Here is a 13691-nt window from a genome sequence, read left to right as displayed (position 1 = left end):
ATTAAAACTAGGCAACATTAAATCATAAAATTCATAATTTCCTAATAAAATAACACGCGGCTATACGACCCCCAAGAAATTTAAATTTAAAATCTATGTATAATTGTTGCTAATTCAGAGTAAATTATATTTTAAGTTTCTTGCTAGTTTTTTTTTTAAAAAAAATAATTGTTGCAAATTCAGAGTAGATTATATTATATGTTTAATATGATATTATTCTAATAAGTGAGTTTAAGTTTAATTAAATTTTATTTATGTTATAAAACGTATGATTTTATTATTTATAAATAATTATCGTTGTAAAATATTTAAAAAATATCATATTTTAATTTGTTTAATTATTTATTATTTTTAAATAATTATCACTGTAAACTATCTCAAAAATACCTTATTTTAATTTGTTTAATTATTTATTATTTTTAAATAATTATCATTGTAAAATATCTCAAAAATATTATATTTTAATTTTTGAGAAAATTTATTTTATTTAAGTATAATTGATGTTTACAAACTACCGTTAAATATAAGAATATTTTGTTAAAATTAATATTAAAAAAATAAAAAACCGTTAAAACTAAGAATTTCCGTTATCTAAACACTTATTATATGTAAGAGATATATAATATATATCATAAAAGATATAACTCTTAATGGTTACTACCCATGGATAGTTACTTCAATATTAACCAATGGATTAAGATCAATGGTCCATATTAATAGCTGTTAATTAATATTTCTAAAAATAAATTTTAATTTTTCAAATTTTTGGAAGGTTTACCTGATGAAAAAAAGTGTATTTATTATGAAAATATAATATTGTAAACTTTTCATTTTTCAAATACATGTTAATTTTTAAATATAGCTAGTGTCTCTCATTGGTTGGACACAATATTAATTATGGCAAAAGAAAAATAACTTAATTCAAAATTAATGTAGAAAAAAAATATATTTACATGTTGGTGACTTGCTATACCAAGTCACTATGTTATCAAATCATCATAATTGTTAGTACCCATCTATGGGTAGTAACCATTGAGAAGTCTTCCATATATATATAATATTCATTAAATCTATTACCACTTTATAATTTTATAATTTTGAATAATTATTTAAATAATCGTTCAAAATATATATATGCCACTCTACAGGTATGCACTTTCTTTTCCGGTTCCAACCAACTTGTTTTTAAGTTCAAAATGAGTTGTAGAATAGAAGGCATCAATAAAAAACTAGCTACCATTTCCAGTGATAGGAACTTCCTTTTGGAGAAAGGACGTGAAGAGACCCCGAGTGTTAGGAGAGTGAGAGATACTCACTCCTATGTACGTAAGGAAGATGTTATTGGGAGAGAAGAAGATATATCAGTTATCATAAATAAGTTTTTGTTGGAAAGTTGTGAAGAAAGTGTCTTGGTGCTAGCCATTGTAGGCATAGGTGGGTTAGGAAAAACCACTCTTGCTCAAAGTGTTTTTAATGATGAACAAGTCCAAAAGCATTTCGAGTTAAAGATTTGGGTATGCGTGTCTGATAATTTTGACTTGAAATTAATTGTGAAAAGCATCATTGAGTCTGCGAAAGGTGAGAATAGTGTGGGAGACATAGGAATGGAGCCGCTACGGAAGAAACTTGGGGAAGTACTTGGTGGCAAGCGGTATTTTCTTGTACTAGATGATATGTGGGAGGAAAATCGTAATAAGTTGTTGGAGTTAAAAACTTTAATCACAAGTGGTGAAAATGTAGGGAGTAGAGTTGTAGTAACTACTCGGAGTGAAAAGAGTGCTAAATTTATAGCTAGCAAACAACAACCATATCAATTGGGGATTCTTGATGAAGATCAATCTTGGTCTTTATTTAGAAAAGTTGCTTTTGAAGATGGATCACAAGAGCTCGAAAACACTAGTATTGTGAAGATTGGAAAGGAGATTGTGGAAAGGTGCAAAGGAATCCCCCTAGCTATAAAAACAATAGGAAATCTATTGTATGGTAAAAGTAAGGAATCAGAGTGGTCTTCTTTTAATAAGGAATTTTCAAAAATATCAGAACAACAAGACGATGATATCTTACCTACCCTTAGATTGAGCTATGATCATCTTGCCTCCCATTTGAAACTTTGTTTTGCCTATTGTAGTTTATTTCCTAAAGACTACAATATTGAGGTAAAAACTTTAGTTAACCTTTGGATGGGGCAAGGATTTCTTAAGCTATCAGATCCAAGTCAAGATCAATGTTTGGAGGATGTGGGTTACGAATGGTTTATGAATTTGTTGGAAGGGTCATTCTTTCAAGATGTTGAAGTAGATAAATGTGGCATTATAAAAAGATGCAAAATGCATGATCTGATGCATGATCTTGCAGTTCAAGTAGCAGGAGCAGAATGTGCTACTTTTGCAAATATCAAGGAAACTACTCATCACGTGTCCTTTACAAGTCATACTTACTCCAAAAGTGAAATACCAGCTTCGTTGGCGCATGCTAAAATGATTCAAACAATTCTTCACTTTTCTGCTTCGAAGGACCAGACATTTTGCAATGCAATTATATCAAACTGTAAGTCCATACGTTGTTTGGATTTGAATACTTCAAGGATGAAGTTAGTATCAAATTCTATTGGCAAGTTGAAACACTTGAGATATTTAGATCTCTCGTGGAATTCTAGACTCAACATACTTCCCAATTCAATTACTAATTTGCTGAATTTGCAAACACTGAAACTCAATAAATGGTCACAACTTCAAGAACTACCTAGAGATATTGAGAAACTCATCAATCTTAGGCATCTTGAACTTTCTTCATGTGGCAAATTAAATTCTTTGCCAAGTGGACTAGGTCAGTTGATGCAATTGAGGTACTTGAAACTTTCTTGGAATGATGGTTTATTGTCAATACCAGATTCAACTAGTGGTTTGTCGAATTTGGAAACACTGAATCTCAATGGTTGCTCACAACTCCAAGAACTACCTAGAGATATTGAGAAACTCATCAACCTTAAGCATCTGGAAATTTATTGTTGTGATAAATTAGAGTATGTGCCATATGGATTGGGCCAGCTAATTAATCTTCAGACATTATCGAGTTACATGCTAATGAAGAGAAAGAAATCTATCCCAAGGCATGGTGGTGAGCTGAAAGAATTGATGAGACTGAACAACTTGAGAGGTGATTTGGAAGTTAAAAATTTGAGCCATGAAAAAGATGTGGCAGCAGAGTATGGGAGTGCAGAATTAAAGCATAAAAAATATCTTCGATCTCTGACATTGGAGTGGGATTCTCATGTTGAAATTGATGAGGCAGAGGCCATTGTTGGTTATGAAATGTCAATGGAAGGCCTTCAGCCACACGAAAATCTTCTAGAACTATGGTTAGAAAATTATGGGGGTGTCAAGCTCTCCAACTGGCTCTCATCACTTACAAACTTGGTCAACTTAAATTTGATAAATTGCAAGAAATGTGAGTATCTAGTTTCATTGAATCAATTCCACTGTCTCAAGGTTTTGAAACTTTGGAGGTTGGAGTCTTTAGAGTACATATCAAACAATAGTTGCAATGAAGACGTATCTGCGTCAACAAAAACATTATTGCCATCTCTACAGAACCTTGTGTTAATTGGGTTGCCTAATCTAAAGGGATGGTGGAGAGAGATTGTAATTAGTGGTGAAGAAGAAGTTGATCATTCTTTTGCTGCTGCAAATGAAGAAGACAAACACATGTCCTTGCCTTGTCTCCCTTCTCTTTCTAAATTACAAATACAAGATTGTGCTAGGCTGACTTGCTTGCCACTTTACCCACAGTTGGAACAGCTGACTCTGAAGAATAGCAGATTGAATCCATTGGAAGAGACATTCAGAATGAAGATGATGATGAGCAGTAGCGCTGCATCTTCTTTCTCTCCTCTCTCCAAATTGAAAACACTATATCTAACTAAGATTGAGGATCTAGAATGTCTTCCGGATTGGTTCGAAGGCCTTACTTCTTCTCTCAATAAATTGTATATTTGGGATTGCCCTAAATTGAAGGATTTGTGTCCAGGTATTCTACATCTCTCGTCACTTCGAAATCTGTGGATTTCAAAATGCGAGGGGTTAGCAGACATGCTTAATGGTGATGATGGCATTATGTGGAAAGCCCTAAATGGAAGACTCCACTCGCTACAACTATGGTCGTTGCCAAATATAGTGACTGTTCTTCCTAAGGGTATCCAACATCTTACAAGTCTGCAACAACTTGAAGTTTTAGGTAGTGATAGTCTGACAACAATTCCAGAGTGGATCCACAACCTCAAATCACTTAAGAATCTTGAGTTTAATGGATGCCCCAATCTGACATCATTCCCTGAAGGAATTAGAAGCCTCACCAATTTGAACTCACTGACCATTAGCATTTGTCCCATGTTATTGAAGAGATGCAAAAGGGAAATAGGTGAAGATTGGGATAAGATTTCCCATATACAAAACTTGGAGTTAGACGAAGAAGAAAATGAGGTAGAAACGTTAATGTCAATTATTTGTAATTTTTATAAAATAAAACAGAGTGCTCAGTTTATTTGACACAGCAGAATGCATCGGAAGAGGCGGGCGAGACAAAGGGATGCAACCTCTTCTTAAACAAGTTTAGGGTATGCAATATTATGAATACAACAAATCAAGGATAGATATATGTGTAGGTAATTATTCTGCAAATTCCTTCTCCTTGTATACAATTTCATTTTGATATGATTCAAATTACAAATCTCAAAATAAAATAAGAGCCATTTGAAAGTAAAAAAACAGAGTAAAATTGATGGACTAGGAAAATATTTTTTCTTTTTTGTTTAATTCAAAATTTTGAGCTTATTATTGGATTGTTAAGAACTTCTTACTTTATTTATTATTTTTTTCGGTTCTTGAAAGACTGAAACATATTAAAATCCCATTTTGTGGCGATAACGTGTTGGTAATATAGAGGATTGGCTATGGGTTCAAATTACATTAATGTTCCACTTGGGACTGACTTGCCATTATTGCTACTCCCTGGTTATGAAATCCAAGCATGGAGTGAAGCTAGTTATCATTGTGAATGTACACTGTCTAGAAATTTGTCCATTACCTGATTTTACTGAACTAATGAGGATTAGAATATAAGCTGACATTGCTCTTGATTGAAAAGTTTTGAGTCCTTCCATGATGATGAGTTCGTTTTGGTTTTGAATAATTCAAGTGCTTCGAATTGTTTTCTGAATTGGATTTTGGTTAAAGATACATGCACACACAAATTACACACAAACACCACACATACTTATGTGACAAATCACTTTTACCTAGTTGGACCTATTTTAAATAAATATAATTGGTTGAAATGATTTGCCACATAAGTGTGTGTAGTGTTTGTGTGTAATGCATCACTTCAATTGGAAATTGAAGTGTTTTTGCTGTTCAACTACCAACTACTTTCTTTGAAGGAATTTGAAGATTCTTTTCTTTTGGGCTTTTGACTTGGATGGAATATTGACAACCACTTTAATTGAGTGTGTTTGGCAATGTTAGTTATGGCTATTTCATTTTAAATTATCTTGTTCTGTTAGTTATCTGATATCATTGTAATATACTCTATACATAACTACTCTATTTTATTTTTATCTTGTCACAAAATAACTCATTCATTCTGGTTTAGTTATCAAAATATTATACTTTTTTTTCCTTCATAATCGCAGAGATCTTATTTTGGGACCTTTTTGTGTGCATTTGGGTTTCTGTTTTGAAAGCCGAATTGTATTAATGTTCTAATGTTCTGTTTCAGGTTACTTTGGAGAGGATGCATGACCATGAGGGTTATAGAAGCAATGAGATGATCCAAAGAAAAATATGAAGCTATTATGGCTATTATCATTTCCATTTAGGAGGTTTAATTCTTGTTCTAGCTCAGAAGTCTCACTCCCACTTACTGACTTAAATCTGACTCTTGTTTTAAGATAAAACTAGCTTTTTTCTCATTCTCCTTTCCAAGTTTTGTCAAAGATACAAAGCTTGTAGGGCTAGAGTGTTGCACATTTAAATGACTTCACACATTGCCAGGGGAATTTTTACTGTATGTATTCAAGTTTGTTCAAGGAAATTGTTCTTCTTTCAAAATGGAGATGGAACTACATTATCTTCACTGCCAGATGAGGTTGTGGAAAATGTTGGAGTTACTACATCGCCATTAGAGGATTCTGTACCAGAAAGGAGGACATTGGATTACCTTGAGATGCAAGAAGAACTTCTTAAGATGATACTTGCTATTCTTGTGCGCTATCTAATAAAATATGGAGGTTGTCAAAACAATGTGTTTCTCTTCTAAATGAGATAGTTTTGTGCATTGCTTTTTGATTTGTTACATGTATGAACTAACAGAACAAAGTAAATTAGGAAATAAATATGAAGTAATGATCAGTCAGTTTCATTGCTCTCTTTTAGCTAAGTTAGCAAATGTTGATGGTGCCTTCAGTTAAGTCTCTTTTTTTTGCTTTTTTATGTCACCTTCTAATTGCAAAGGTTCTTCTATGGGCTGTGCTGATTCTCTTCCTTGGGGGTTTTCTCATGCCGTTGGGATGTTGGCATTCTACTCTTGTTGTTTAGCTTCTTGAAACTAGACTCCTTGGTGTTTAAGTCCAATAATAGTTCTTGTTTGAATCAATTCAGTCAATGGAGGTTCGCGTTTATCATATTTACCATGAGATAAATCCAGTGCTTGACTGATTAGTTACTTTTGGCGTTCAAGTTTCTCAACACTGATGGCATATTTCTACCAGACTTCATTTATTGCTTGGTTTTTAGAGACCTTATATCATTATAGGAATTTTTAAGTTGCAAATTAGCCCAAGTACTCTTTTCTTTTTAGTATTTTTTTCCTTTTAATTTGAGAGGTTTTAGTGAGGCATTTCGTGGTATAATGTTATCCAACAAGATGCTTTTGCATGATCTTGTCTTGGTACTCTTCTAGATTTTTTTTTGAATGGTAATCAGCAATTTCATTAAATCATATCAAGCAAAATTACATCAATCAAATTATTCGGTGCCGAAGCTAACGAATAACTGCAACCAGCATTCAAACATGAGGCTCGAGCCAAATGGTGAGCAACACGGTTAGCGGATCGCTTAACAAAACATAAAGAAACATTATGTAAACTAGAGACTAGTGCCATGCACTCATCAATACAGAAACTAATCATAGATTGCATCTTAACCGTACTTCTGCAGGCTTGAACTGTGACTAAACTATCTGTCTCGACAACTACATTGGTGAGCTCAGTAGCTTTAATCCAACTCAGAACCTCCCTTACTCCAATCGCCTCAGCAAGAATAGGGTCAATACTTCCTTCTTTGCTAGCAGTATGAGCACTAATAAGAGTAGTTGATGCATCCCTAACCACCCAACCATAGCCAAACTTGTTGAGATCAGGAAAGACAGCTGCATCAACATTGATTTTGATCTTGTTTCCCTCTGGTGCGAACCAATGCTCAGCCCCTTCCCCTGTATGAAGCAGAAACAGAGAGGGGATGAAAGTTTTATCCTGAGCAGATCTCCATTGATCAAAATTACTTCTAGCCAACGTGATAACTTCTTTCACAGACCTACTTGTATTCTTCCAAACTTTCTCATTTCTAACCTGCCATAATGCCTAGCTCACCATAATCGCCCTATGTCTCATATTTTCCCCCCAAACTTGAAAATGGTCTTGCAGCCACCCACCAAAAGAATTGTCCCCGATTGCAACAACTGGTAGACCAGCAAACCGCCAGCAAGCCATGGCAAAAGAGCAGCCCACCAGACAGTGGGGAATGGTTTCCGCATAGCGCAGACATCTTGGACATAAAGAAGAAGGGAGGGTTATCTTGCGATGGCTGTTTCATGTCGAGCTTCAACGCCATCTGACCAACTTTTCCAGTACTTTTTCTTTTAAGGTAGTGCATGATCTCAAATGAGACCATAATATTATCTATGATCAAACGACCCGGGATAAATGCACTTTGAGAATCCGAGACAATAGTATTCAACACCCTCTTTAGTCTATTTGCAAGAACTTTATAAATGATTTTAAAAACCACATTGCAAAGAGAAATAGGCCTCAAATCTCCCATAGTGACCGGAGTCTTTTTCTTAGGGATCAAAATCAAGTTTGTATCATTTAAACCACTAGGGACTTCGACTATTTGGAAGAACCGTTGCACTAGTGTAACAATATCATTACCTACCGTAGACCAACACCTTTGATAGAAACTAGGGGTCATCCCATCTGGACCAAGGGACTTATCCAAGTGCATCTGAAACAGAGAAAGGCGCACCTCTTCCTCAGAAACTGGGCTCAACAGTTCTGTATTCATTTCGGTGGTAACAGAGCGCTCAATACAATTCACAATGTCAGAACAATCCGTTGCAGAGGCAGAAAATAGGGCAGTGAAATAGCGGACCATAATATCTTTCAACCCCGAATCCCAATCAAACCACCAACCATGTTCATCTTGTAACTTATGAATTGTGTTGTGTTTTTTCCTAGTACTCGCAGAGGCATGAAAATACTTACTATTCTGATCCCTTTCCTTGAGCCATAGCTGTTTAGATCTTTGTTTCCAGAAGACTTCACGCTTGGTAAAAATCTCAAAAAGATCTTTCTCAGTCTCTTCATATTGCCTCAGTCCATCTACATCCTTCCTTACTTTAAGGCGCTTCAATAAAGATTTGCAAGTAGCAATTTGACTTTTGAAATTTCCAGTAACTTCTTTCCCCCAAGCAGCAAGGATTTCACCACAATGGTGAATTTTCCCTTGAATACTAGCATTGATAGCCCAGTAATCCTTCACAATTTGGGTACAAACCGGTTTTCTCAACCATGCATTCTCAAAACGGAAACTCTTAGTGCCAGCAAAAGTATGATTTATAACAGGTTCTAATAAGATTGGGCAATGATCCGAAGAAGAGAAATCAAGGTTAGAGAGTCTAGCAGATAAAAACGCATCGACCCAAGACTGAGAAGCTAAGGCTCTATCCAATCGAACCTCTATCCAGCTAGAAGTACCTCGTCCTTTTTCCCATGTAAAGGGGTAACCCTTCAACTCCAAGTCAACTAAATTGCAGTCCGATATAACCTGGTTAAAACCTTGAATAAGGCTGTAAGGATATGGCCGTCCACCTTGTTTGTCATACTGGCTTGTAATATTGTTCATATCGCTTATAGCAAGCCACGGCCATCGACTGTCCTCCGCACACCTTCATAATAGATGCCAAGTCTGAAAATGCAGGCTCCTCTTGGCTTCTCCATACATTCCTACAAGTCTCCATGCTGGCAAACCAGGAACATGAGTAAGGATAGAAATATGCCTTGAAGAAAAGTCAATTAATTCAGCCTCATCCTTGTCTTTCCACATCATAGCCAACCCACCACTATGACCTTGGGCATCCACCGAAACCAAGCCCTCATATCCCAATTTAATTCGGGCCCTCTCCACAGTATCTTTACTACAAATTGTTTCACATAAAAATATAAATCTGGGCTTCTTTTGGATAACTAAATCCGCAAGGAATTGTAAAGCCCGTGGGTTCCCAAGCCCACAGCAATTCCAACTTAATGTAGTCATAATCCCTGGCGGGCCTGGTCGCCAAGGCCCGCCTTGCTCAAGTTTTTTGACTGGTCAGTATCCAAGACAACATTAGCCACCTGTTTCCTCCATCACAGTCAATTGGTGATTCGAATCCCCAATCGTGTTGTCCTCTGAATTATCCATAATCATAGGGATATTCTCCACGTTGTCATCCTCAAAATCAAGGCCATGTTTTTTCACAAGAACTATTTCATGATTCCCACGATCTCCTCCACTACTCCCATCATTCAAAATTCCCGCTTTAGATCTCATCAGAATCCTTCCTGAATCGCCGCCCAATATATCGGATCCCCTTCCCGAAGGACTGCCCCCACTGAGATCAACTGGGTTTTCCACCCTTCCCGACCGCAACCATTGTGAACCAATCAGGTTCTTCTGTCGACGAGGTGCAGCCTTCATGAAGACCCCATATGGTTTCTCAATTTTAGCCAAAGGAGTATCAAAAAGCTTCCCAAAAAACCGCTCAAAGTGGCCTATAATCCCACAGATAAAATAAAAGGTTGGGACAGACTCATACTTAAAATTTACCCAGAACCAATCACTGCTTTCAATCCTCCGGATCTTCATTCTGCGTTTCAATGGTTTATCAATTTCCATAGTGACTCTGACTCGCAAATACTCACGCCAAACCCCAGAGAAGTTGTTGATATCGGATTCAATAAATGTCCCAATATAATTCCCAATACTCTGCACAACAGAGAAGGAACGGAACCCATGTTGAACATCAAACAATTGAACCCATAAATACAGTTTATTAAGGACCACTGTTCGTGGACTATCCCCCACCCTCAGACGATGGAAGATTAACTGTTTACGCTCATAGGTCCAAGGACTCCCAGCAATAACTCTTTGGATATCGATCTCGTGATAAAATTGAAAGAGAAAAAGGTTTTTTCCTAGTTCCTTTACATAGATCCCCTTACTTGGCTTCCACAGAAAGGCCATCATGTGTTGCATTTCTTGAACGTCGATGATCCCTGCATTAAGAAAGCGACCGACGAGACACCAACGCACATCAAAACCATCGTCTTCCTCCTCTGCCGCCAGTGACAACCCTCCCACCTCCTCATCCTCCAAGACAATACCCACAAACTCATCCTCCAAATCTTTACTAGTACTTGACGAAGCCATAAGGAACAAACGGACAAAACTAAACTTTTCTTACAGAGAGAACAAAGTTAACCATGTCAAAAAGACAAGACTATTTTGGTAACATCCACTGGTACTCTTCTAGATTTTTATTTATTTTGTTTTGGGTTCTTGCAGCCATTGGACAGTTTATCTTGCTATAATATCTTACCTTGTTGGCATACTTCTAGTTTAACTGGATACTTGTTTTTATGAAATGGTTTTCCTTGACAGCATTCATTACACTAGTATTTAATCTCGAACAACATTTATTAAAATTATATTCAACTTTTCTTAAAGAAAAATTATAAATATTTTTCAAAAGAAAAATTACTACTGATCAATAAAGATTACTTGTAAGAAAAAAAGTTCTCAAATTTAAACGAGCGATAAAAAAAAATACATACTAAAATAAGTTTAATTACTGACTCGAAACATAAACATTCCTAGCTAGTTCATATAAGTCAAAACTACTTTTAAGAATGACCAAAACACATGAAAAAGTATCTAGCTCTATCAATCTATCTCGTTATATGGGCAATGAAAGAATCCCATTCCATACGAGTGACTCCTCCTTCAGCTGTAGACTTTCTAACTTCAGCACCCAACTCCTCAGCCCTTTTTCTGACCTCACCACCTTCCTTTGAGGCCATTAATGTCCTCACAGCTCTGTCAATCATTGATGAAGTCACCAACTCATCTCTCTGACCCCATTCCATAACAGCCACACCCACTTTGAGAACTTCCGTAAGTAAGAGAGCATTCACAGGTTGATCAAACTCCATTGGCCATACTACTATAGGCACTCCCATACTTATGCTTTCCATGCATGAGTTCCATCAACAATGACTCATAAACCCACCTATGGATTTGTGCCCTAAAATCTCCACTTGGGACACCCATTTCATCACCACCATTCCCATTCCCTTTCCCCTCATTCTTTCTGTTGTGAATTTTTAAGCTATGAAGTGCACACAGTCGCAATTTGTAATAATATGGTAAAAACCAAGTATCGTCCTCAAGGACTGATTTATCAATTACCAATTAATCAATTTTCTTAATTCTATTTGATCAAACAATTTCAGAGATTTCAAACAAAGAAGAATACTAACGAAGCACAATGAAAATTTTAACAAAATAATAGAGAGAATGAAATTAGGACAATTATGATCCTCTATCTTCCACCCTTTTACTTCCTAATGCAAGAATTATATCCCCTTCTCCCTATTCAAGAACAAGTTGCAAAAACAATTCATAATCTGGTTAAGATTTACAAATTCAATCTAAATGACAACTTCCTATATTTCTATGGCAAAGTTGAATCATGAAGAAGGCATTAAACACGCAACTCAGAAAAAAATAAGCAAACAACTTAGATACTTTCGTTCTAAATTGAGTTTGCATCCAAACAATCAAAGCATATCAAATTTCACTTTTCAAATTTTAATTTGATTCATGAAATAACAATTAGAGGTGATCAATCAATAATTGCACAAGTAACACAGATTGTAAGGAATTGAAAGAGATGAAGAAGAACATGAATTCTGCATTAATCCATAAAAAGGGTTTCCAAAAGATTCACATAATAGCCCTAAAGGAGAAATTAGCCCATAATATTCATTCTAGCAATCATAGAATTCAATTACAAGCATGAAAAATTGAAGATAGATGATGAAAAACACAAGAATGGATCCTCCAATGGTATTCTCCACTCTCAGTCGTCATCTCACTCTCCTCGGCCCCCTTCCAGTCGCAACATTATGTTTCTAAAATATCCCTACAAAGTTCCGAGTGAAAGGACCAAATTGCCCATCAAAAAGTGATCAGATATGTGAAAATCGCGTCACCAGCGCTATAGCGCTGTTATTGTAGCGCTGTAGCGCTAAAGTCAGGAACCCTTGAAGAGAAATCTGGGCACCAGCGTTGTAGCGCTACTTCCAGAACCGAACTCCTGAAAAAATGCATCCAAGCGCTGTAGTGCTGTTGTTGTGGCACTGTAGCGCTAAAGTCAGGAACATCAACTCTTCAGATATCCTTCCTAGCGCTACGGCGCTCCCTTAGTAGCGCTACTTACAGAACCCAAAATTCCACAAATTCGTCCCAATTTTGTTCCACTTTCACTCCTTTTCACTATTTGTATCACTTTAGCATTAATCACCCTTAAACAGGAACAAACAAGCATAATTCCGAAATAAAATAATCCTAACTAATGAAAAATAGCCTAAAAACTTAGACAATAAACGAGCCTAAAACTCGTTTATCAAACTCCCCCAAACTAAATCTTTACTCGCCCTCAAGTAAATACTCTTAACAAGACTCAATACTAACAAACCAAGTTGACGACACTAACCAATTCAAACACTCAAGACTACTATGCATGTATAATTCTTAGGAAAAATTTCATGCAATTTAACTTTAATCTAGATTTTCAGTCTTAACCACTTCACAATTCACTGCAATTTCTCAACATCAAAGATCATTTACTCATAACTTGCAAATAAAATAATTGAACTACTTTATGCACATCAAATTCTCACCAACTAACCACAAACTCAAGTATTCCATATGCCTGCATTACTTACTATTCTCCATTAATATAAACAAATGCACAAATAAGAATCAATAGGACTTTATAGGGGTTGAAATAGAAGGCTTAGGTATAGGTGGACAAAGAGACAGTTTTTAGGCTTAATCATACCACAAGCATTCCATTAAACAAGCTTTCCCAACAAATTCACACCACTCATCCCTTGTTACCCCTTTTTCTGTGCAATGATTGAGAATGTTTATATTTTTTTTCAATAAACTCCCCCAAACTTTGATTTTTCAATAAATAATTGTTTTAAGGGAGCATAATCATTTTTCACTTTCTTTTCCTTTTCTTTCTTTAATTTTTTTTCTCAATCAAAAGTAATTTTCTGAATAACACATACTACCAACATCCCCTTACAC

The 13691-nt window shown here is 35.8% G+C and overlaps 1 protein-coding gene across 1 annotated transcript; it reads left to right on the top strand.

The window, feature by feature from the left end:
* The first annotated feature begins 1196 nt into the window (after window positions 1-1196).
* Window positions 1197-5841, top strand: LOC133833108 (putative disease resistance protein RGA1). Its single transcript, XM_062263366.1, has 2 exons — window positions 1197-4478; window positions 5773-5841. The coding sequence occupies exons 1-2, from the start codon at window positions 1197-1199 to the stop codon at window positions 5839-5841; spliced, it is 3351 nt and encodes a 1116-aa protein (XP_062119350.1).
* The last annotated feature ends 7850 nt before the right edge of the window (window positions 5842-13691 follow it).

Source organism: Humulus lupulus, chromosome 4 (genome assembly GCF_963169125.1).
Source record: "Humulus lupulus chromosome 4, drHumLupu1.1, whole genome shotgun sequence".
Lineage (NCBI taxonomy): Eukaryota > Viridiplantae > Streptophyta > Magnoliopsida > Rosales > Cannabaceae > Humulus > Humulus lupulus.
Note: the sequence above shows the minus strand (reverse complement) of the source record. Positions and strands in the feature narration are given on the sequence as shown.